Source organism: Phocoena sinus, chromosome 9, assembly GCF_008692025.1.
Source record: "Phocoena sinus isolate mPhoSin1 chromosome 9, mPhoSin1.pri, whole genome shotgun sequence".
NCBI classification, from domain to species: domain Eukaryota; kingdom Metazoa; phylum Chordata; class Mammalia; order Artiodactyla; family Phocoenidae; genus Phocoena; species Phocoena sinus.
Genome location: NC_045771.1, coordinates 20,214,703 through 20,240,846, shown reverse-complemented (window position 1 = coordinate 20,240,846; position 26,144 = coordinate 20,214,703). Strand labels below are relative to the sequence as shown.

The window sequence follows — 26,144 nt, the reverse complement described above, 5'->3', positions numbered from 1 at the left end:
CAATAAAGATGGAGCGACTGCGGGGCGGAGGGGGGAAGCTGAGAAATGGATGAAAACTTGGGGAAGCCGTGACAAAGAAAACAAATATACATTAATTCACTCATTCAAAGTATTCGCTTGTCAAGAATTGTAACTCAAAGCAGAATCATCACAGTAAGTTACTGCTACTCTTTCAACTGTTCAACTGCTCTAGTTCTTAAATCTTGAAAGGGTCACAACTCCTGCAGCTCACAGAAACGGGGAAGAGGGTAATCCTGTGGCTTTCTGATGAAAGCAATCATACCTGTGGGCTGCAAGACGTCAAACTAAGAACCACAGGTTCCCAACTCCTAAGCCAGAGAAGGTGAGGACACCTGGCCGCTTGTTTAGTTCGAAGCAAAACACCGGCAGCCTAGAGCTGCTGTAGAGAGAAGTCTCACTGGTTGACCAGCAGGCCACAAGCACCTGGCTTTTAGCACTCCACGTTTGTTATTAATAATGATCAGTCCGTAATTTTTTAAATTGTTGCACGTTGGCACATTTTCTGTAATAAGTTATTGACTTTCCAAAGGGAGGACTTTGTGCTGATTTTGACCCCACTGTCTTCTGGAAGTTCACCAGACGTTAGTTTAGCGTTATAACATCTGACCTGCTTTCAGGATACCTTATTCTTCCTGGCTTCATGAGCTGAACTGTTGTGGTTCAAGGCGTGTTCTACTTAATGGAGATGCTAACTGATTGGAATATGTTACTCCCATGAGCCTCACAGATCACAACATTCTCCCCAAGCAGTTGTCCTGAGGTTAACAGTGACCTGGGCTAAGTTGTGATGCAATTAATAGGGAGATCTCCGAGGTGCAGGAAAAGGCATCATTTCACCCTTTTATTTCTCCTAAAGTGTGGTCTTTCCCGCTTGTGCCCATCATGTTCATCAGAATGAGACGTTAATAACAGGTGCTGGGAGAGAGAGGTCCTGACAAACCACCTCCCGTTTTCATGGATTTAACCAGCTTTAAATGCCTGACTCTTCAGTGCTTTATTTCTCTGCCAGCAACAAGACTGGCAGCCTGGGATGTGCCAAGTTCTTGGCTCTAAATTGCAAAGCAAAGCAGTATAGGAGGGAATCTGTGAGTTCGCTGATTTGCAAACACTACAGCCGGTCGCCATGTACACATTTGTTTTCGTGTACCTATTATTTCTCCCAGGCAGTTACCTGGATGCCTTCCTGACAGTGCCAGACTGTGCTGCTGCTCAAGCTACCAGCGCTTCCATCACTCACACTTAGATGAATGCAGCTTATTCTGCATCATTTAAACAAACAAACAAAAAACGCTTTCATTAAACAGAATCACAGAGCCTTTCAGTAATTATCTGAGAAGCGTCCCCAAGGTCATTCAGAATCAACATCAGGTTTACAGGTGTGCCCCCAAGTGTCCACGAAGATGCCATTCAAATGGAGCCGACTCGGGAATCAGATGCGTGAGAAGCCAGAATGACATGTAAGGGGGCTGGTTGAAATTTTCCTGACACAAGTTACATTCATCCCAACTTTCTCTAAGTAAAAGACATGTGGATGTTCTTTCCATGCCCCCAGCTCCAAACACCAGTTTATTATAGTCACATACCCAACGACAATGGACTCGACCAAATGTATGTGGAAAGCATCTTGACTCTTCACCATAAGCCTACAAAACAGGTTCTTGCATTTCCCCTCAATTTACAGTTGAGGAATCTGAGGCTTAGTATGGTGGGGTGACGTAATTAGGTCCCCCAGGTGGTAGGTAGCAGAGTCACTATTTGAACACAGATGCATCTTATTCCAGAGCCTGTTATCTTAATTATTTTGCTAAATTATCTCCTTCTGTAACAAAATAAAAATGAAATAAAAATTCTACATGACAAAAGATATTCAGATGACATCACAGATCACTGGCATTCTCTTTTTCATCTATTTCCCAGAAAGATCTTTCCATTTGGTGTGAATGCTCATTTCCAACTTCCAGTGTTGAAGCACCAATCCTCTGGTAGAAAAGTGAGAGTTACAATCAGGAAGTTTTTCTTCTCTTTCCAATTTCATCAAGTCTCAGGGTCAATTTTTTTTTTCCTTTTAACATTTTCCTAGTATTGCAGGGTCAGAAGTTCCTAACCAAGGTTATCTAATCTAGTGCTTGCCCCAGGCAGGATGATTTTGGTCATCCCAAAGAAAGGAAGGTTCATGCAATTTGTAAAGATCTTACTGAATGTTACGTACCTGAGAGGCAAATTATAAGCATCTCTTGCCTGAGGATCTGCAAAGTGTGTTGGAGCGTTTTAGAGTAAAGGCACCACACAAATACAAATTAATAACAATATAAATCAACTCAATTCCCATAAGTATAACCATCTAACCTGGAAAAAACAAAAACACGCGAGGCCCCAGACTACAATGACAGTCTTCATCAGAAAATATATTTATTATTGATAGTGAGTGAAGTAAAGATGTCAGTATTCATGATAGACGAGAGGTTGCAGAAGCCAAGGTTGCCTTCATGTTGATAGAAAATGCCTTATTTCACTCATAATCAGAAACATTATTCCAGTAAAAGAGGTACATTTTCTCTCCTTTTTGTCTTCTTACATGATCACCATAATAAGTTAAAATAAAGTAGCTCTTATATAGTTAAGGGAGAAAAGAAAAAGAGAGAAACCCAACATGTCACAGCCTAGCCAATTCCGCCCAGCACTGCTGGCCCGAGATGGAGGGGTTTGGCCTTCTCTTCTCCCCACCCCAGTGACCTCAGCCCTCGATCCGAACTCCCAGCTTTGTGGGAGGGCAGGTTCATCCAATGATGGAGCTTGGTTAGAAGAGGAAGTTGAATAGAAAGTCCACAGAAGGTGGAGAGGACTGCCTTTCTTTTTAATCATCATAAATGGATTTATTAACACTGTAGCAAGCCCTTGATGGCTGATCCCTGATCTAGGCCTTGGCTTTTCAAACTGTTGCTGATCAAACTGTGATATGCTTCTGTTGAATCTGCTCTCTGATGCTTCTCTTTAATGGTCTTCTCTTTAAATGAGTTGCTTTCTTACTAGGAAAAAAAAAATGTTCCACCTCTGGAATTAACGCTGAAGGAATTCTGCTTGTTCTAAAAGTTGATTTTATCCTCCCTTCTCAAGCATGCTCTGAAAGAGAAATAGAAAAATAAGATTTACCACCAGAAGGAGGGGACCAAAAATGGGCAGTAGCTATTTAGTACTGTTTGTGTTGTTTTTCAAAGATCTACCTCAAAAACACATATAGCAAGGCATATGCTCCCTGGTTTTGAAATATGACTACCTTTAATGAACACCATTGCTTAATCATGTATCATCTCCAAATGACCCCTCCCCCCACCATATCAAACTGAGCCCTAAGGGTGAACATGCCCTGGACTGTGAGAGTGGGGGGCATAGTGGGGAGTGTGCGTGCCGTCTCACTACCCTGGACATTTGGGGATGTGTGGGAGCATTTCTAGTGGCTGCAGAGACTGGGGGAAAGCTACTTCTAAGGGGGCAGGGGTGGAGTGGGGCGGAGAGGGAACATCTCAACTGAAGACAAGATGCTCCCCCTGAAACCCCTGCTCACACTAGGCAGAATGCAGATGTTCCTGAACTCATAATGCTGGGTGGAGCTACACAGATCTAAGTATGTATTCCCAAATTACAAAAATGGCCCCTACATTCTATTTAGTTATTTGTGTGGGTGTGGGTGAGGAACAGTAGACAGGAAGAATTTTTTTTCCAGTTTTATTGAGAATTAATTACATATATCACTGTAAAAGGTTTAAGGTGTTCAGCATGACGGTTTGATTTAAATATGTTCTGAAACGATTGTCACAATAGGTTTAGTTAACATCCATCATCTCATTTAGATACAAAAAAAGAAAAGACAAAAATTATCACTGTATTGAGAGCGCTTAGGATCCACTCTCTTAACAACTTTGCTATATCATAATGCAGTGCTAACTATAGTCATCATGTTGTACATTACGTCCATAGTACTTATTTATCTTACAACTGGAAGTTTGTACCTTTGACCACCTTCTTCCAATTCCTTCCTCCTACACCTCTCCCCCCGCCCCCTGCCGCCTCTTGTACCACAAATCTTATGTCTTTGTCTATAAGCTTGATGTTTTGTTTTTTGTATATAGACTTGACATATAAGTGAGATCATACAGTATTTGTCTTTCTCTGTCAGATTTATTTCAGTTAGCAAAATGCCTTCAATGTCCACCCATGTTGTAGCAAATGGTAGGATTTCCTTGGTTTTTTTTTAATGGCTGGATAATATTCCACTGTCTATATATATACCACAGCTTTTTTTTATCCATTCATCTATTGATAAGCACAGGTTGTTTCCATGTTTTGGCTATTGTAAATAATGCTGCTATGAACATGGGAGTGCAGATGTATTCTCAAGTTAGTGTTTTTGTTTCCTTTGGATATATTCCCAGAAGTAGAATTGCTGGATCATATGGTAGTTTTATATTTAATTTTTTTAGGATCCTCCATACTGTTTTCCATAGTTGCTATACCAATTTACAATCCCACCAACAGTGCACAAGGGTTGCCTTTTCTCCACATCTATGCCAGCATTTGTTGTCTCTTTGATGACAGCCATTCAGCCATGAGGTGATACCTCATTGTGGTTTTAATCTGCATTTCCCTAATGGCTAGTGATGTTGAGCATCTTTTCATACACCTGCTGGCCATTCACACATCTCTGAAGAAAAAATGTCTATTCAGATCCTTTGCCCATTTTTTAATTGGATTTTTTTTGTTTTTGCTATTGAGTTGTATGAGTTCTTTATACATTTTGGATATTAACCCCTTATCAGAAACATGGTTTGCAAATATTTTTTTCCCATTCTGTAGGTTTTCACTTTGTTGGTTTCTTTTGCTGTACACAAGCTTTTCAGTTTGATGTAGTCCCACTTGTTTATTTTTGATTTTGTTGCTTGTACTTTACATATGATTTCCAAAAAGTAATCACCAATACCCAGGTCACGGAGCTTTGATCCTATGTTTTCTTCTAAGAGCTTCATGGTTTCTTACAGTTAAGTCTTTAATCAATTTTGAATTAATTTTTGTGTGTGGTACATGATAGGAGTCTAGTTTTATTCTTTGACATGTGAATATCCAATTTTCCCAGTACCATTTATTGAAGAGACTTTCTCCATTGAGTATTCTTGTCTCCCTTGTCAAATACTAGTTGACTGTACATCCTTGGATTTATTTCTGGGCTCTCGATTCTGTTCCTGAGGTCTATGTGTCTGTTTTAATGCCAGTACCATACTGTTTTAATTACTATAGCCCTACAGTATAGTTTGAGATCAGAAAGTGTGATGCCTCCTGCTTTGTTGTTCTTTCTCAGGATTTCTTTGGCTATTCAGGGTCTTTTGTGGTTCCAAATAAATTTTAGGAGTGTTTTTTTCTATTTCCATATAAAAAAATACCATTGGCATCTTGATAGGGATTGCATTGAATCTACAGATGGCATTTGGTAGTATTGCCATTTTTACAGTATTAATTCTTCTAATCCATAAACATGGAATACCTTTCCATTTATTTGTACCTTCTTTGATCCCTTTCATCAATGTCTCGTAGCTTTCAGAGTAGAGATCTTTGATCTCCTTGGTTAAATATATTGCTAAGCATTTTATTGTTTTTGATGTTACTATAAATGGGATCAATTTCTTTTGCAGAACATTCATTGTTAGTATATAGAAACACTACTCATTTTTGTATGTTAATTTTGTATTTTACAACTTCACTGAATTTGCTGATCAATTCTAACAGTTTTTTTTTGGTTGAGTTTCTAGGATTTTCTATATATAAAATCCTAGACAGAAAAAATTCTTAACTATCAGATTAAGACTCTAACTAGCCGGGGAAGGAGATAAACTGTCTCCATTCTTAGGAAACTATAAGAAGGCAAAAGTGATCCTTTCCCCTTCAGTTTTGAAATTACTCAGGAAGAATAGCTAGGTCAGGCCCAAGACTGCCTCTTATTTGTTCTTGCCTTCTTCCTTCCATCCCTCACCCTTCCAGCCACTTATTCACCCAGCTTCTTAACTGAGCTCCTACTAGGTACTCATTGTACTGAGTTAGGTGATATGGGGAAACCAATACACATGTTCATGGAAAATTAACGCGTAATACAGAGTAATAACTTGCTATTTCTAAAAATACATTTGCTAAATATATGTTAAAATTTTATTTTACTAAATAAGCACTACATGCACACAGTATAAAATTCAAGAAGAACAAAAGAATATGTAGGACAAAGTAATTTTTTGTCTTTCTCCTATTTCCCAATTATTTGTGTACTCTTACAGAGAAGGTATTAGTTCAAAAGCAGAGTGGTGCTGCCTATTTCAGAAGAGGATAACTTTCTGCAGCTGGAGTGATCAGGGAAGGATCCTCAGATGACCTTTCACTATGGGTAGAATATAGACAGAAGGTAGGGAGGGATGAGGGGGACAAGCACTGGTAAAGATTCAGAGGAGGGAAAAAGCCCAGTATGTATGGGATGAAGAATGCAGGAGAGAGACAGGCCTAGGAAGAGGAAAGGGTAGGCACTCAGCACGTTCCAAGGAAAAGAGTATAAAAAGGGCCCACTGTGAATGTCAGGCTGAGATACCTCCTTTTTGGCCACTGAAAAAACCTAGGAATACAATAAATGTCTTTAATAGGAAAATGTCATTTAGGAAGGTTACCCAGACTTCCTTAGCACAATGGATCCAATGGAGGAGAGTCTGGAGGTGGGAAACCGGGGAGGAGACAGATTAGAAACGAAGCTATGGAGCAAGAAATAGAGTCATAGAAAGACAAGGGAAGGAAAAAAAGCAGTGATGAGACCTTAGGTATGGTGACGCCTCTGACAGGGAGAAAGGTGGTGTGACCAAGAGAAACAGGGAAGTCAGTGGGAGGAGTCATCTTGGGAATGAGGAAGATAAATTTGGGGTTTGGAAGTCTGGGAAGATGACGAGACATCTCGGAAGGAAATGTCTAGAGGGAAGTTGCAGGCTTGGGAAACAGGTCAAAGGTCTTTAGAGCTAAAGATTTAAGGTCAGAGATGAAGAAAACAGATTGAAATAAAGGGGCAGAAAAGGAAAAGGAGAAAGACAGATAAGCATATTGGGTCACAGAAATACAGGATGAATAGCTTATCCTAAAGGTTATCCTAAGGTATTCATGATTTTACAGGCTTCTAAGAAGGCTACATCCATAGTGCACAAAAGAAGAACAGATATAAAAGCAGACAAAGTAGTTTGTAGAGGACACATATAGAAATGGTCAGAAAAGACAATGATGCAGTCAAGGAGGAAGGATTGAATAAATTAGAAAAGCTAGATGCATCTAGAGAAAACCGGAAAGACAAAGCAGATTAAGTGGAAGACTCCACTCAGCAGAGAGTCATCTTGTAGAACACCAGAATGTGAGGCTCCTCTCAAACTCATCTGTATTTGTTGGAGAATTTAAAAATCGAGCACTTACCATGTAAGTGTCAGACCAGGCAACGTCACAGTATCATTTATCCTCAGACCCTTGTGACTTGACCTGTGAAAGTCCAACTATGCAGACAGGAAGCTCTATAAACTCCAGATATATAGACAACCTCGCCACAACATTATTTATTAATACAAAACGGAAGTCAGTATAAAGCAGCTCTCTACACTGGGGCCACGCGAGGGCACTTCATTACTAAAGAAAATGATCACTTTGTGAGTGAGGCCACTTTGTGGGTTATATACTCGCTACTTACTTCAACATACCAATGGGAACTATAAGCTGTTACCTGCCTGGTCAAAACCAAATGGCTGTGCCTCATTCTACAATTTAGGTCTCATGGCTATAGTGACATCCGTGTGACAACACACCTCTTTTCAAATGTTGCAGAATAATCCGCAGTGACCACACATAATTAAAAGCAGCAGTTAAAGTGTTCACAAGGGTCTAGGAAATCTTTTTACTTTTCTCCTCCCTGCCACCCCAACCAAATATGGAAGGGTCATTTTCAGCCAGGCCATATAACGCTAAGAATGTCAGACTCTCATAAGAGAGAGGAGCTGGACTCTGGCTGCTGTGAAGATCGTGGGCCAGTCTACCGTGAAGACACTAGAAGAAAATTTTTGAACAAATATAAAACACAGAGAAGTAACCACATTCACAAAATACCTTGCTATGAGTATTAAAAATCACATCCTCAAAGAGAGCATGGCAGTTCACCTGATTCCTGGGTGACTCCCTGAAGACACGGGGGCAAGGCTGTGTCTCCCAGGGCTGGTCTATACACATGCTGTCAAACTGCACTCAGCTGCTCCCAATGGGGGCCAGAGGCGGTACAAAACCACCTCATTTCTGTCAGAGATATTAACAAACGTCACGTTGAAAAACTTTTTAGATGAATTAATTGGTAAAACATTCTGTGTTTTTACTGTATCACAACTATGCAATAAAATCTGCCCAAATACAGGCCTAAGGAACTTTGGCTGGAGGGATCCTGAGGCCTGGCAGGGTCTGTATCAGTCAGTTTCCACCTACAGGTTCTCTTATCATCTCTGTATCGGTTCTGTAAGTCGCTGCTGTTGGGCTGAATTTCAACAATGCATAAATTTAACGCTGCATAAATTAACATAGGAAATTCCCCAAAGAATGAGGGAGAAGATTTACAAAATTGCTTCCTTCATTTGAGGAACTGCTAACACTTACTGTGGAGAAAGAAATTCCTAGCGTTTGCTCATCGTTCACGTACTGGGGCCTGCAGAAACACCTTTCATAAATGGCTGGGTAAATTAATAAAAGGAGAGAATGGTTCAGGCACCCACACTGCTCTTTTCCCAAGTCTCTCTCTCTGATTCCAGCCACTGAGGAAGGAAGGACCTGCAGCCCCCCGTGTCAGAAAGGAGCAGATCCCCTGGGGACCAGAGGCTGTGTGTCACTTCCATTGATTAAGAATATCTTAATTATTTTCCTCTAATATTTTTGTTATACAGTAATCTCATCAACTGTTTTTTGAATTACAGCTTTCTTGGAGGGGCGACTATCATAGCAGTGTGTCAGCTACTTGTTCTCTCAATATATTTAAGAGGAGTTAGGGCAACCCTGGATTGCTCACAACCATCATGACAATAAAAATTGGTCTTTTTTAAAAAGGATATCGTTCAGAGTGCTTGTCTCTGTCTGAGCTTACCCAGCATCTTACCAAGATTTCAAAGACCTAGTAAAGTTCGGTATGGAAGAAGGAACGCTTACAGGGGTAAGGTTTACAGGGAGAAAACTAAAATGGAAATACGTCCTGACATACCTGAGTTTTCACTAAGGAGGGACAGGAAAAGTGGAGAGTGGAAGAGAATGGAGCCTCCCAGGAGGAACAGGGAGTGAGAGACAGAAGGAGAAGATTGTAAGTGAGAAAGAAGGGAAAGTAATCAATAAATTCAATTTATGAGAAGCACAACGCATGCTTTGCCTGTGCGCCAAGTACTACTCCTGGCCACCTGAAAATCTGATTAGCTAACTTATTTTGTTTTCAGTATCTGTCTCCTCCCCCCACCAAGTGCTGTTCTTTATTCTTTCCACTTTGAAGGAAACGCAGCTTAACTTTTTTAGGCCTGGGTCTACTTTCATCTCTTCTTATAACACATGCTCTGTGTGATATTCAAATTAAGTTACAAGTAATTAACTGTTTATACAACTTGCTGTAATAACAGACAAAACACAAACATACTGCACTTCTAACTCTTGAAGCATAAGTACTAGAAAAGAAGTGCCTATTAAGAAAAATGAAAGTCTATTACCATGGTAATACTTCTATTGAACCTAGATTAAAAAAAAAAAGAAAATGCCATAAAGCAACTATTACCCGCAGAAAGCAGTTTAGAAAAGGATTCCTATGATGGAAGAGGCTGGGGTAAGAAATCTAAACTTTGGAATTTAGTTTGCGTTGATGTGACTCCAAATGCGAAGGGCAGCCCCACGGAAGGATGGGAAAGCTCTTCTGGACCGCTCAGGCTTCCTCCTGGGGATAAGCAGCCCAGCTGGGCGATTAATAAATGTCATTAGGTTGTGATGATAAAGAAGCCTTCAGACACAATAAAAGCACACTCCCGTGAGCCTTCCCAGAAAGTGAACCTTCTTGATTTATCTTCGCGCTCCTTGAAGGTGGGCATCTGTGTCCACCGGAAGCAATGTGCTTAAGGAGGCGGGCCTCTGATGTGGGTCCAGGGGTGGGGGAGCAGGGTGACTGGAAGCAGCAGAGCCAAGGAAGGGTCCAGTCACAGTTGTGAGCTGGTCAGGGGACTGTTTCCTCGGCTGGTGCCTCTCTCCTCCCAGGCCGGTGCTTTTCTCCCAGGAAAACCGGGTGTGGTCCCTCATCTACGAGCACCTACAGTTTCAGTGGGGGCAAGAGGACGGGAGAAGAGAACTTCTTTTTCAGAGACTCTTGCCCTCTGTCCAAGACATCTTCTGATTTGTTCCCGAGGTTGAGAAAGGAACTAGTGAGTCTGATCAGACCTCTGCAGGTGGCTCAGACCCGGTAGGCAGTGACCAGCAGCTCCGTATCTCCCGAAAGCGGGGAGCCTTGGCAGGACCTCTGGGAGGTTGAAGACCTCTCATGCAGTTCAGGCCAATGGGCTCCAGAGCTGTGGTTCTCAGACTCCGTGGACAGAGGTACCTGGGGAATTTGTTGGAAGTTCAGATGTTCAGGTCCCACCTCAGACCTGAATCCGATTCTTGGGGATGGACCAGGCATGTGTATTTTAAATAAACCCCCCAGGTGATTCGGATCACCCATGTCTGCGATCTGATGTTATAGGGAACAGCGTACTGCGTCTGGCATCACACTATCCTGGTCTGGACTCTGCCCCATCTACAGATCACTGAAATTCTCTCGCTGTTAATTTTTCCAAGTGAAAAGATGTGTTTAGGTTACAAGATTTCGATGTCCTTCTAGCTCTAACAGCTTCTGAGTCTATGAAACCATTTACATGGAATTTATAGCTCATCTGAAAACAATGATAAAGTACAGCTTGCTCTGGCACTAGGTTTTTCTTTCAAGAATTCTGGTTTCTAAAGTGACAGCTCCTAATATGTTTCCAGGTGCTCTTCATACTCAAAGAACACGGATGTACTTGAGCCCTGGTCTAACATAAACCCGAGTACAAGGGGTCAGAAAATGCACTGTCCTCAAGAACGCTGACACGTTCTGCCAGGGCAAATTCCTCTACAGGGACTGATCTTGAGGTATTCTATTTTGGAGGAAACCACAGACTGGAGGTGTCGTTTACATTTTTGAAATGAAGAGTTAGGTACACTAATCTTGGAACGGAATAACTTCATGTTAGGAACCGGCCTCATTTATCAAGGTCTTGACCCCATGCTCCCCTTTACAGTCAAGTAACTCTTTGTTCTCCTCAAAGAGATCAGCAGGAAGCACACAGACCTAAGTGGAGGTGACTCACTTATAAGATGTCCTCATTTCGGTCCTTCCTTTAGCTGAGCTGCTTGCCCCACTGCCCACCTGCTGATTTCATCCTTGGCTACGGTTTATCAGAGCCCACCTGGCCTCCATCATCTGACTAGAGCCTCCATACTCACCTCTGTCCCTTGGGCGTCTCCTGGGTCTGGCCCTTACTTTTAGTCCTGGTCTTTCCTTGGCTCTTCTGATCCGGCTTCCCGCTCCATCTCCACAATCCCTTACCACCAAGGGTCCGTGGCCCACGGGGTGGAAGCCAGCACAGTACAGGGTAGCCTAGGGCTGCCTGAGGGACGCAGCCTGCTTTCTCTAATGCAGTTTATCAGCCGGCGGGCTCCATTCTACCAGGCAGAACTGAGATAGCCATTTTTCACTCCAATGACTTCGGAGAAACTGAGAGACTGTTTTCACCCACTCCCAGTTCATTCTGCCACCCTGGCTTCCTCAGGGCTGTTGGGAGTACGAGCTTCAAGGAAAGACTAGGCAACATGCAGAGCAATCAGAAGTGCAGCTGTCTTTCTGGAGGGGAAGCTTAAGGCTGACAGCAAACTCTAAGAAGCAGAGGCACAGGCGCGGCTAACAGCGTGGACCCCAGAGACGGGCATGAGACACTAAGGCTGCTGCTGCCGCCACCAAGAAGCCTGTGTGCGAGCACAGGTCACTATCCACACCTCCCCTCCTGGGAGCCTGTGCAGCCCGCCACTGCCAGGGTCCCGTGAACCAGCGACAACTTTCCCGGGAGAACGCACGGCGCGCTTCAGGCTGGTGCAACGTCCCGCCGGCCTCTGCCGCCACAGGCTCGCCCCACATCTGCACTCCTCCCTCCCCCAAGGCCTGAGTGAGCCAGAGCCCCCGAGTCAGTTGCTCCCTTAACTCCGTCCTGTCTGAGCGAAGAACAGACGCCCTGCTGCGACCTACACGCAGAGGCAGGGCCAAATCCAAAGCTGAGCCCCGGGAGCTTTGCGAACAAAGAAGAGAAAGGGAAATCTCTCCCAGAAGACTCAGGAGCAGCGGATTAAATCTCCACAATCAACTTGATGTACCGTGCATCTGTGGAATACATGAGTACACATCAAATCATCCCAAATTGAGGAGGTGGACTTTGAGAGCAAGATTTATGATTTTTTCCTTTTCCTCTTTTTGTGAGTGTGTACGTGTATTCTTCTGTGTGAGATTTTGTCTGTATAGCTTTGCTTTCACCATTTGTCCTAGGGTTCTATCCGTCCGTTTTTTTTTTTTAATAAAAAAAATTTTTGCTAAATAATTATTTTTTATTTTAATAACTTTATTTTATTTTACCTTACTTTACTTTATTTTATCCTTCCTTCCTTCCTTCCCCTTCCTTCCTTCCTTCCTTCCTCCCTCCCTCCTTCCCTCCCTTTCTTTCTACTTCTTCTCCCTTTTATTCTGAGCCGTGTGGATAAAAGGCTCTTGGTGCTCCAGCCAGGAGTCAGTGCTGTGCCTCTGAGGTGGGAGAGCCAACTTCAGGACACTGGTCCACAAGAGACCTCCCAGCTCCACATAATATCAAATGGCGAAAATCTCCCAGAGATCTCCATCTCAACACCAACACCCAGCTCCACTCAACGACCAGCAAGCTACAGTGCTGGACACCCTATGCCAAACAACTAGCAAGACAGGAACACAACCCCACCCATTAGCAGAGACGCTGCCTAAAATCATAATAACGCCACAGACACCCCAAAACACACCACCAGACATGGACCTGCCCACCAGAAAGACAAGATCCAGCCTCATCCACCACAACACAGGCACTAGTCCCCTCCACCAGGAAGCCTACACAACCCACTGAAACAACTTTAGCCACTGGGGACAGACACCAAAAACAATGGGAACTACGAACCTGCAGCCTGCAAAAAGAAGACCCCAAACAAAGTAAGATAAGCAAAATGAGAAGACAGAAAAACACATAGCAGATGAAGGAGCAATATAGAAAACCACCAGACCTAACAAATGAAGAGGAAATAGGCAGTCTACCTGAAAAAGAATTCAAAATAGTGATAGTAAAGATGATCCAAAATTTCAGAAATAGAATAGACAAAATGCAAGAAACATTTAACAAGGACCTAGAGGAACTAAAGATGAAACAAGCAACGATGAACACACAATAAATGAAATTAAAAATACTCTACATAGGATCAATAGCAGAATAACTGAGGCAGAAGAACATATAAGTGACCTGGAAGATAAAATAGTGGAAATAACTACTGCAGAGCAGAATAAAGAAAAAAGAATGAAAAGAACTGAGGACTGTCTCAGAGACCTGTGGGACAACATTAAACGCACCAACATTTGAATTATAGGGGTCCCAGAAGAAGAAGAGAAAAAGAAAGGGACTGAGAAAATATGTCAAGAGATTATAGTTGAAAACTTCCCTAATATGGGAAAGGAAATAGTTAATCAAGTCCAGGAAGCACGCAGAGTCCCATACAGGAGAAATCCAAGGAGAAACACGCCAAGACACAATTTAATCAAACTGTCAAAAATTAAATACAAAGAAAACATATTAAAAGGAGCAAGGGAAAAACAACAAATAACACAAAGGGTAATCCTCATAAGGTTAACAGCTGATCTTTCAGCAGAAACTCTGCAAGCCAGAAGGGACTGGCAGGACATATTTAAAGTGATGAAGGAGAAAAACCTACAACCAAGATTACTCTACCCAGCAAGGATCTCATTCAGATTTGATGCACAAATTAAAACCTTTACAGACAAGCAAAACCTGAGAGAGTTCAGCACCAGCAAACCAGCTTTACAACAACTGCTAAAGGAACTTCTCTAGGCAAGAAACACAAGAGAAGATAAAGACCTACAATAACAAACCCAAAACAATTAAGAAAATGGGAAAAGGAACTTACACATCGATAACTACCTTAAATGTAAATGGATTAAATGCTCTCACCAAAAGACACAGACTGGCTGAATAGATACAAAAACAAGACCCATATATATGCTGTCTACAAGAGACCCACTTCAGACCTACAGACACATACAGACTGAAAGTAAGGGGATGGAAAAAGATATTCCATGCAAATGGAAACCAAAAGAAAGCTGGAGTAGCAATTCTCATATCAGACAAAACAGACTTTAAAATAAGGACTATTAAAAGAGACAAAGAAGGACACTACATAATGATCAAGGGATCGATCCAAGAAGAAGATATAACAATTGTAAATATTTATGCACCCAACATAGGAGCACCTCAATACATAAGGCAAATACTAACAGCCATAAAAGGGGAAATCGACAGTAACACATTCATAGTAGGGGACTTTAACACCCCACTTTCACCAATGGACAGATCATCCAAAATGAAAATAAATAAGGAAACACAAGCTTTAAATGACACATTAAACAAGATGGACTTAATTGATATTTATAGGACATTCCATCCAAAAACAACAGAATACACATTTTTCTAAAGTGCTCATGGAACATTCTCCAGGAGAGATCATATCTTGTGTCACAAATCAAGCCTTGGTAAATTTAAGAAAATTGAAATAGTATCAACTATCTTTTCTGACCACAATGCTATGAGACTAGATATCAATTACAGGGAAAGATCTGTAAAAATTACAAACACATGGAGGCTAAACAATACACTACTTAATAACGAAGTGATCACTGAAGAAATCAAAGAGGAAATCAAAAAATACCTAGAAACAAATGACAATGGAGACACGACAACCAAAAACCTATGGGATGCAGCAAAAGCAGTTCTAAGAGGGAAGTTTATAGCAATACAATCCTACCTTAAGAAAGAGGAAACATCTCGAATAAACAACCTAACCTTTCACCTAAAGCAAAAAACCCCCAAAGTTAGCAGAAGGAAAGAAATCACAAAGATCAGATCAAAAATAAATGAAAAAGAAATGAAGAAAATGATAGCAAAGATCAATAAAACTAAAAGCTGGTTCTTTGAGAAGATAAACAAAATTGATAAACCATTAGCCAGACTCATCAAGAAAAAAAAGGAGACTCAAATCAATAGAATTAGAAATTAAAAAGGAGAAATAACAACTGACACTGCAGAAATACAAAACATCACAAGAGATAACTACAAGCAACTCTATGCCAATAAAATGGACAACCTGGAAGAAATGGACAAATTCTTAGAAATGCACAACCTGCCAAGACTGAATCAGGAAGAAATAGAAAATATGAAGAGACCAATCACAAGCACTGAAATGCAAACTGTGATTAAAAATCTTCCAACAGGGCTTCCCTGGTGGAGCAGTGGTTGAGAGTCCGCCTGCCGATGCAGGGGACACAGGTTCGTGCCCCGGTCCAGGAAGACCCCACATGCAGCAGAACGGCTAGGCCCGTGAGCCATGGCAGCTGAGCCTATGCATCCGGAGCCTGTGCTCCGTAATGGGAGAGGCCACAACAGTGAGAGGCCCACGTATTGCAAAAAAAAAAAAAAAATCTTCCAACAAACAAAAGCCGAGGACCAGATGGCTTAACAGGCGAACTCTATCAAATATTTAGAGAAGAGCTAACACCTATCCTTCTAAAACTCTTCCAAAATATAGCAGGGGGAGGAACACTCCCAAACTCATTCTATAAGGCCACCATCACCCTGATACCAAAACCAGACATGGATGTCACGAAGAAGGAAAATTACAAGCCAATATCACTGATGAATATAGGTGCAAAACTCCTCAAGAAAATACTAGCAAACAGAATCCAACAGCACAGTAAAAGGATCATACACCGTGATCAAGTGGGGTTTATTCCAGGAATGCAAGGATTCTTCAATATACGCAATTCTATCAACGTGATACACCATATTAACAAATTGAAGGAGAGAAAACATATGATCATCTCAATAGATGCAGAGAAAGCTTTCGACAAAATTCAACACACATTTACGATAAAAATCCTGAAGAAAGTAGGCAGAGAGGGAACTTTCCTCAACATAATAAAGGCCATATATGACAAGCCCACAGCAAACATCATCCTCAATGGTGAAAAACTGAAAGCATTTCCACTAAGATCAGGAACAAGACAAGGTTGCCCACTCTCACCACTCTTATTCAACAAAGTTTTGGAAGTTTTAGCCACAGCAATCAGAGAAGAAAAGGAAATAAAAGGAATCCAAATCGGAAAAGAAGAAGTAAAGCTGTCACTGTTTGCAGATGACATGATACTATACATAGAGAATCCTAAAGATGCTACCAGAAGACTACTAGAGCCAATCAATGAATCTGGTAAAGTAGCAGGGTACAAAATTAATGCACAGAAATCTTTGGCATTCCTATACACTAATGATGAAAAATCTGAAAGTGAAATCAAGAAAACATTCCCATTTACCACTGCAACAAAAAGAATAAAATATCTAGGAATAAACCTACCTAAGGAGACAAAAGACCTGTATGCAGAAAATTATAAGACACTGATGAAAGAAATTAAAGATGATACAAATAGATGGAGAGATATACCATGTTCTTGGACTGGAAGAATCAACATTGTGAAAATGACTCTACTACCCAAAGCAAACTACAGATTCAATGCAATCCCTATCAAGCTACCACTGGCATTTTTCACAGAACTAGAACAAAAAATTTCACAATTTGTATGGAAACACAAAAGACCCCGAATAGCCAAAGCAATCTTGAGAACTGAAAACGGAGCTGGAGGAATCAGGCTCCCTGACTTCAGACTATAGTACAAAGCTACAGTAAGCAAGACAGTATGGTACTGGCACAAAAACAGAAATATAGATCAGTGGAACAGGATAGAAAGCCCAGAGATAAACGCAAGCACATATGGTCACCTTATTTTCAATAAAGGAGGCAGGAATGTACAATGGAGAACGGACAGCCTCTTCAATAGGTGGTGCTGGGAAAACTGGACAGGTACATGTAAAAGTATGAGATTAGAACACTCCCTAACATCATACACAAAAATAAGCTCAAAACAGATTAAAGACCTAAATGTAAGGCCAGAAACTATCAAACTCTTAGAGGAAAACATAGGCAGAACACTCTAGGACATAAATCACAGTAAGATCCTTTTTGACCCACCTCCTAGAGAAATGGAAAGAAAAACAAAAATAAACAAATGGGACCTAATGAAACTTAAAAGCTTTTGCACAGCAAAGGAAACCATAAACAAGACGAAAAGACAACCCTCAGAATGGGAGAAAATAGTTTCAAATGAAGCAACTGACAAAGGATTAATCTCCAAAATTTACAAGCTGCTCTTGAAGCTCAATAACAAAAAAAACAAACAACCTAATCCAAAAATGGGCAGAAGACCTAAATAAACATTTCTCCAAAGAAGATATACAGATTGCCAACAAACACATGAAAGAATGCTCAACATCATTAATCATCAGAGAAATGCAAATCAAAACGACAATGAGATATCATCTCACACCAGTCAGAATGGCCATCATCAAAAAATCTAGAAACAATAAATGCTGGAGAGGGTGTGGAGAAAAGGGAACCCTCTTGCACTGCTAGTGGGAATGTGAATTGGTACAGCCACTATGGAGAACAGTATGGAGGTTCCTTAAAAAACTACCAATAGAACTACCATATGACCCAGCAATCCCACTACTGGGCATATACCCTGAGAAAACCGTAATTCAAAAAGAGTCATGTACCAAAATGTTTTATGCAGCTCTATTTACAACAGCCAGGGGATGGAAACCACCTAAGTGTCCATCATCGGATGAATGGATAAAGAAGATGTGGCACATATATACAATGGAATATTACTCATCCATAAAAAGAAACGAAATTAAGTTTTTTGTAGTGAGGTGGATGGACCTAGAGTCTGTCATACAGAGTGAAGTAAGTCAGAAAGAGAAAGACAAATACCGTATGCTAACACATACGTATGGAATCTAACAACAAAAAAAAATGTCATGAAGAACCTAGGGGTAAGACAGGAATAAAGACACAGACCTACTAGAGAATGGACTTGAGGATATGGGGAGGGGAAGGGTAAGCTGTGACAAAGTGAGAGAGTGGCATGGACATATATACACTACCAAACGTAAAATAGCTAGTGGGAAGCAGCCGCATAGCACAGGGAGATCAGCTCGGTGCTCTGTGACCACCTGGATGGGTGGGAGGGAGGGAGACGCAAGAGGGAGGAGATATGGGAACATATGTATATGTATAACTGATCCACTTTGTTATAAAGCAGAAACTAACACACCATTGTAAAGCAATTATACTCCAATAAAGATGTTAAAAAAAAAAAAAAAAGAAGCAGAGGCACAAATGCTGGAGGCCACCAGAGCAGAGATGCTGCTCGGGCCAAACAGCCCACGTCTCTTAACTTGAATGTGCTCAGGAACCTGGGTGCTCGTGGGGCCTGCGGCCTGCTCTCAGACATAGAAGTACAATCAGCCATAAATAACAGCTGTGAGGCCCTTGTGGATCACCTAGTTCAAACCCTTAATTTACCAAAAAAGAAAATGAAGCCCAGGTCACCATGACTAGGTTAGAACAGTCCAGCATTCCCCGCAATCTCTCGCCTTTGGTGAGCACAGAATGTTCAAGAGTCCAGTCAGTTTCCGAACCTTTCTGTCAATAGCAGCAGGGCTCGAAAGAGCTGGAATGCTTAGAATTGTTACCCCTAAGCAGCTGGATTCTGCAAGTAAATGAGGGGCAGTGGGGTGTCCCAGGGAGCAGAGGCAATGCAGATCTGGGAGCAAGCCCTTTGTACACACCCCCCTTTTATAAGCCTTGGGCACATTTTGGTCCACTAGTGGGCCAGTACTACTGGCTTCCCATTGCTCCCTCCCTTCCAGTCTCCTGGGAGGGAGACTGAATGGGAATCAGGTTTTGATGGTAAGAACAGGTAATTCAATCTTGGGGAGTTTATAGAAAGCTATGAGGCTAAGCAGATATGAGAAATAAAAGACACAGAAGTTTATCAATCAATGTCCTCCTATATTTTTAAGTACTGTATCTCATATAGCTATCCAGTAGTTTTTAAGTCTGAGAAGTAATAATTACAGCAATTGAATATTTCTTTACCATTATGAAGAACACATAACTTAATACACTGGAAGTAACAGTCTAAATGTCTCATGTTGACCCGTGAGGACTGTTTAAGACTAGCTGAAGAAAGACTGATGTGAATAAGTGGATGAATAAGAGACAAAAAGTAAGGCTAAGGAATATCCGGAAATTTTCCTACCAGTAAGATCTATTAGTCTAGAGAACAATGCCCCAAGGGAACCAGTGAAAGCCCAATTTTATGAGTCACTTAAAAAAGTGGAATGGATTTGGCTACTGGAATTATTCCAAAGGGAAAACTCTTGCACTATGCCGGAAATGGACAACATGACCTAATGGGTTGTTGTGTTTAGTATCTCAGCCTGTCCAGCTTGTTCTTTAGATTTTACAAGGAAACTCAAAAAGGGGTTGTGGACCAGTCAGGAACTGTAACAACAAATGATTAGGACCACGTATCCTGCCAAAGTCCCTTTTAACAACAGGCGCGGAGCTAGAGTCACAAGGTTAGACTAGCTTCACACACACACACACACACACACACACACACACGGAAAACGTGGTGTTAGTGGAAAAGTGACTACTCATGAAATACTGATATAACCTCCGCTGGCCATCTTGGTTTGGCACGGTCCTAAAATGGGGCAGTGCTAAACTGCACCTTTGCTCATGGCCTTTATAGTCCCACCCTCCTTTCTGTTACTTTCAGTCTCAGTGACTACTTCATTTGATATTCAGAGTTTTTCCCCTTCACTTCATGATTATCGTTCACATCTTCCCTCACTGCCTTATTTCTGTATTAGTGGATGCTGGATGTCCCTTCACACACACAACTGAAAAGCCAAACACTATGTATTTTTAAATTCGTTTTTATGGCAAGGTCTATCTTGGTCTAGTTGTTAAATTTACCATCATGACTTCCCTGGGTTTCAATTCTCTCAACTGTAAAATGGTGAAAATAAAACCATCTCTATTTACATCTCAGGTTGTCATAAAAAACAAGTAAGAGAATGGATGTGAAATGACCTTGAAATCTAAATCTACAGACATACAAGGTGTTACTGTTTCTTGGTTACTTCCCATTTCAATGCCGCCTATCTTAGGTTTAAAATAAGGTCTTGTGGACATATCTTTTCAATATCAGCTGCTGTTATATACTCTAACACTTGAATGTAACAGTTGTAAAAACAATAGGCACCTGAAACATACTCATTGAAAATATTAAATTATGCTGCAGATGGGCAGGGGGGTGGGGTGGGGAGGGGAGGACGGGAGGTCCCCTTTGGAATCACTAGTAATAATTTGACGCTTTTGGCCAATTTGTTTAAGTTGGTTTCAGCACAGAATAAGGCAACTGAGGAAAGAAGGAAAAAAATTTAGACTTATTGAATACTTCACAGAAATGGAATCCTCACAACACTGCAAATTATATTACCTCACTTAACAGATGAGAAAAATCAAGGCCCAAGGTTACAGAGCCAATAAAAGAGCTTGGATACAAACTCAGATTTGCCCAATTCAAACTGTCTGTTGCACCATGTAGCATACTTGATTTTGTCACAAGTTAAATAACTCTTGTTTTGCTCTGTGAATGTATGCTACTGGTCTCATGGGGCTGTGTGTAGACAGTTCAACACAACCCGGACAATCAGGATGAAGTCAATACTCCAGACACCCTTGCAGGTGCTACTTCAGTAATGGTACAGATCACTGTGGACACAGGCACCTATGTTACAAGACACCAGTGTCAAAACACGCACTTTTTCTCCGCCGTTATGTGCACTACCACCCCCGCCTTAATACAGAACTAACATCAGCTAGAAAAACCCATGAGCCCAACTTACAGGTTCCACCTGCTTCAGTCAGTATTAAAATTAAAGGTTGGAGATTGTTAAGAACATATCAGAAGCTGTTTTTAACAAATAAAATGTACTAACTTAACATCAGCAACACTACTTCTACCAAAGATCTTAAAAGAAAGGTATCCCTGGCACACTACTAAGAGTTAGGCAAGTGCCGTATAAACAAAAAAAAGAAAGAAGCCTTTTGTGACGACCTAGAGGGGTGGGATAGGTAGGGTGCAAGGGAGACACAAGGGGGAGGGGATATACGTATACATAAAGCTGATTCGCTTTGTTATACAGCAGAAACTAACACACCATTTTAAACATCCAATGAGATGTTAAAAAATAGAAAAAATAAAAGATAAATGCTAAGGAGGGGGAAAAAAAGAAAGAAAAAAGCCTTGAGCCACACGGCTTTTAAAGACAACACAGGTTTTTAATAAATCTTGGTTCTATGTTTTCTACTACTGTTGTTATTTTCCAGATATCCAGACAATACTGCCCTCCCATCAGATATTCACAGAGTGTCAGAAATTTATACTAACTGGGATTATTATAACTACAGCAAATTAGACTGCAGGAAGGCATGCGGTGTAATTCAAACACTAGATTTAGTTGGGTCAGAAGGTCAAGTCTAGGGAATTTGTCAGCAGAAAGAACCAAGGTTTCCAACAATTTCCATCTCTCAGAACAACCTATACCCAACAAAATCAGTTAAATGATAGGCAATTACGTGACCTGCCAGAATTGATAATTTACTTCAGCGTTTATCACTAGCTTTCTAAAGTACACAAATTAGAGAAAATACACGTCCCGTGATCATCATATTATTCTGATATGAAGGGTCATGAGAAGAGTATGGCTATGGTACACAGAAGCGATGGAAATTGCTTCCTAGATCCATGTCTGGCCTGTCTTTCCCTGCCCAATTGACTGGACTCTACCAACTGGCATAAGATTGAATGGTGCTTGCATGGTGGGTTTTTATTTTAGTTTTGTGTTTGCCTTTCGTTTTTTTAAACCAGACTCTCTGCATGACTACTTGCTGTTTATGGACTTGAAGCTGTTGGCCCCTTAACATGTATCCTTCCTCTTTGCTGGCTTTGAGTACTGGCCCAGAAATATGGGGCAGTGACCTTGAGGACACAATTATAAAGTAGAGGACAAAAGTTCAAAGCAACTAGAAAAGGTATTCTTTACGTAAAACCTTTTTTTTCTGCAAGTGAACACAAGGAGACAACTGACTCTTCCTTCAGCCACCTGGATGAAAGGTGATTAAAACTTAACCAACTCATGACAGCAATTCTTGATGACGACTAGTTTGGTTTAAAAACCTTTTTCATACACATTAGCCTACTGAGTCCTTCCCAGTGCCCATGACGTTGGGCTTTTTATTCCTCTGCTGCCCTTGTTAGCTCCTGGTTTGTACACCCACCTGTTTGGCCTGATTGACGCACTGCTTGTACTGACTGGCCAGAGCGGAGCAGCTGAGGGTCTGCTGGGTGTTCTGGCGGTAACACTGGAGAATTTGAGCCTGCAGATCGGCACAGATGGGATGACACTCATACCGCCTGGAAACCAAAACAGGGACCACTGAGACAAATGGTCTTCAACCGGAATAAAGAACAAGGCTAAAAAAATATATAAAACATCAACTAAGATATATGTGTTACAAACGCCCCCCCAAAAAGTTGTTCTTAAACAAAAAAGTTTAAGAATAATTTTCTTTGACCTTTAAAGAAAAATATCACACAAGATTAAGTGATTTCTTGTTATACAGCAGAAACTAACACAACATTGTAAAGCAGTTATACTCCAATAAAGATGTTTTAAAAAAAAAGATAAGTGATTTCTATGAAATTAGTTCTATTAATTGACACCACTGCGAGCCTCTCTGGACAGGGCAGCATTCCCACCCTACCTCAAACGTAACCATGTGAATGGAGCCAATTACTCTTCCAACCAGCCAGCTAACTCAGGAACCTGGGAGCCCCAATGTTCTCTTCCGTTCCCACCTCCAGTTGGTCACAAAGCTTGATATCCTGCAGTCCAGTCCTTTCTCCATACTCACTGTCATTACATTAATTCCTAATCATTTATATCCTGGATTCAAGCAATGACCTTCACGGGTCTCTCTGTCTCTTAACGTTCACCCTCTACTCCTACCTCCCAGATGGTTCTTTCTAGTAGTAAGTCTAGACAATACTTGCTTTCCAAATAAAATACATGGTCAACAGGAAGGCCCTTTTGGATCAGGTTCCTGCCTAGTCTTTTGCCTCAACCAGACCATGTACAGGGTTTGGTTCTTACACGTCCCTTCACGTCTTGTCTCCAATGCTCTTGATTTTGGAAATGCTCTGCACCCAAGCCTCACCCAGTTCTATGTATCTGGAAAATACCTACCCATCTTTCAATACTCGAGCTAAGTATTGAAGTGCAACCTCCTCTATACGGCTTTCACCAGAGCTCTCTCCAACCACAGCAGAGTCTATCATTCCCTTTATGGTGACCCCCTAACCAGTATTAACTTCCTTTACCATGCACTACACTACAGTCTACTGCAATTTACTAGCATGCAAATCCCAAGTAAGGACTGCATCTTATTTTCTTTGTTATCTCAGCTATCGACATGGATCCCTCTTATAGAAGTCATGCAATAAATTGTTGAGAATACAAATGTGTGCAGAGAAAATTTAATTCCTTGAGCTAAAATTTTACTAGTTATACTTACAAATCTCAAGATTTTAGTTAGAGTGCTTTCAGTGAATATGCACTACTAAACATAAATGCTTCCAAAAAGCTGATAATATACACTTGAAAAATGATAATAATAAAATAAAGCAAATGGATTATGCAAACACAAATGAAATCTTCTTGTTACAATGGGAGAGGAACTTGGAATATAAGGACTAAATACACAGAAAAATATATATATTACTATCACTTTAATCTAGGGATTCATTTTTTTTCAAATTAGTTTTGTTTAATACAAAAGGTTCCAGCCTCTTATCAGTTCTTCTCTTGGAATTTAAATTTGTTATTTCCATAGTAATCATGAAATAGCATTATTTTAAATTGATGAGTTCTGAAAAACCCCTAGAGAACACAGGAGAAATATTTCTCATCAATAAGGAAACCCCTGGCTGACGATCTGTCTCCTCATTGCTTTTATCCAACACACTAAGCTAGTATACACACTTTGCTAGAATAGAAAACTGAAATGCAAGCCACGTTACTGGCCGCTAAGGGAATTTACTTCCTACTACCCTCTAAAAAAGTAGACACAGAGATAACATTGCTTGTACTCTTTCATTCATTACCTTACTGTTTGGCCAAACACCTAAGAACAGAATTTAAATCCAATCCCAGGAGTTTCAACTCGCTTTAAGGTTTTGAAGTTCAGATGTCTGTGAATGTCTCCGGACACAGATTTCCCTGATCCCCTGCCATGAACATCAGTATCTAAAAAGAGTCAGCTGTGTTTCGAAGGGTAGAAGCACAGCTACGACTAACTGATTATAGCAAGACACACTTCTGGACTAAATAACATAAGATCAAGCATCAGGTTAGCTGAACCCAGCAAATATACGATGAATGCCTTTAACAGTTCATGAGAAAGCAGGGTTACATGCTATCCTAGTGTGGAGGACCATCATCCCTCCAATATACCTTAGATTTAAAGCAGGGGGAAAGAAGATGGGAGAGAAGGCCAGAAGCAACCCGACCAGATATGCAGCCCCTCCCCATTAACACACAGCAAAAGACCATAAAGAATGAGCTCCCACACAGTGCTCATCACAAGGAAGATGCTGTGGTTGTTTCTCCTTCTAAAAAGACTCTGCACAATGGGATTCATTCATCTAATACTATGGACTCTTTAGAAAGAGGTAATTCAAGTTATATGTAAGCATTTACCCTGGGTTGAGCTATTTAGTCATGCAAGTTAAAGTCCATGAGTTATTCATAATTTGAAAGGTGTCAAAATATACTTTTATCACCACAAATCAATACTACTCACTTCCAGGGCCCTTTATTTCCTGTATGGTAGTCTGCTCTGTGTGAGAGTCCGTGTGTGCACGCAAACGCAGGCATTTTCAGAAACCCTTTTTGTACACATTTCAACCTGTATTGATGATTAGATGGTAGAATGGGGGAAAGAGGGGTGGAAATCAACATAATTGTCTTCCAGTTCCTGGACTAGACTCTGGTACATTTTGCTTGGATTAATCTGTAAGGGCAAAGCTCTGTCTCCGTATTGATCTGTAATGCTGTTATGCTGCCCTAATGCACTGTTTTCACTTTGGGAAAATGCTAAATGAGATTACTGTCTAACTTTAGGAGGCCATAAAACCCAAGCATGGCACCTTCCATTCAGGAAAAGGGTTTCAAAGACATTTCCAATATGCATTATGGTAAACCCTCCATATAGTCATTGAGTCAACAATTGATTTTTATTGACTGCTTTCATTCCTGCTGATGGAAAAAGCCACCATTAGGTAAAAAATAACAAAAGGCAGAATTTCAAGATACCCAAGAAGGAAAATTAAATCTTAGCAGCAAGAGACATTTAAACAATTTACTATCTTTGTATGAAAAGATTAAAAAAAAGAAATGGTGAATGACAAATGTTAAGAGAAAGATGAAATATCTGGGGAACTTAAAACCATAATAAAGAAGTGAGAGAATAGTTGTCCAAAAACATACTTACCAAAAAGGAACAGGTGGAATAAAGTTGATACACGGAAATATATATTGCTCAAAAATAAGAAAAAAATCCAGTTTAGTGGACTTGAAATTATTGGGGACTTTTGATGGATCCCACCACTTGTC

The 26,144-nt window shown here is 40.9% G+C and overlaps 1 protein-coding gene across 2 annotated transcripts in view; it reads right to left on the bottom strand.

Annotated features, from left to right (window-relative positions):
• CHCHD3 (coiled-coil-helix-coiled-coil-helix domain containing 3) overlaps window positions 1-26,144 on the bottom strand; it is a 314,451-nt gene that overhangs the window by 22,921 nt on the left and 265,386 nt on the right. Inside the window, exons 7-8 of one of the 2 annotated variants that reach the window (XM_032643324.1) lie at window positions 22,750-22,885; window positions 2,406-3,141 (exon numbers count right to left, since the gene is read on the bottom strand). In XM_032643324.1, coding sequence (XP_032499215.1) covers window positions 3,118-3,141; window positions 22,750-22,885 — 160 coding nt within the window. In that variant the 3' untranslated portion in view covers window positions 2,406-3,117. Of the gene's footprint in view, window positions 1-2,405; window positions 3,142-22,749; window positions 22,886-26,144 lie in introns of those variants that run through there. The other variant, XR_004351461.1, reaches the window with a different exon arrangement.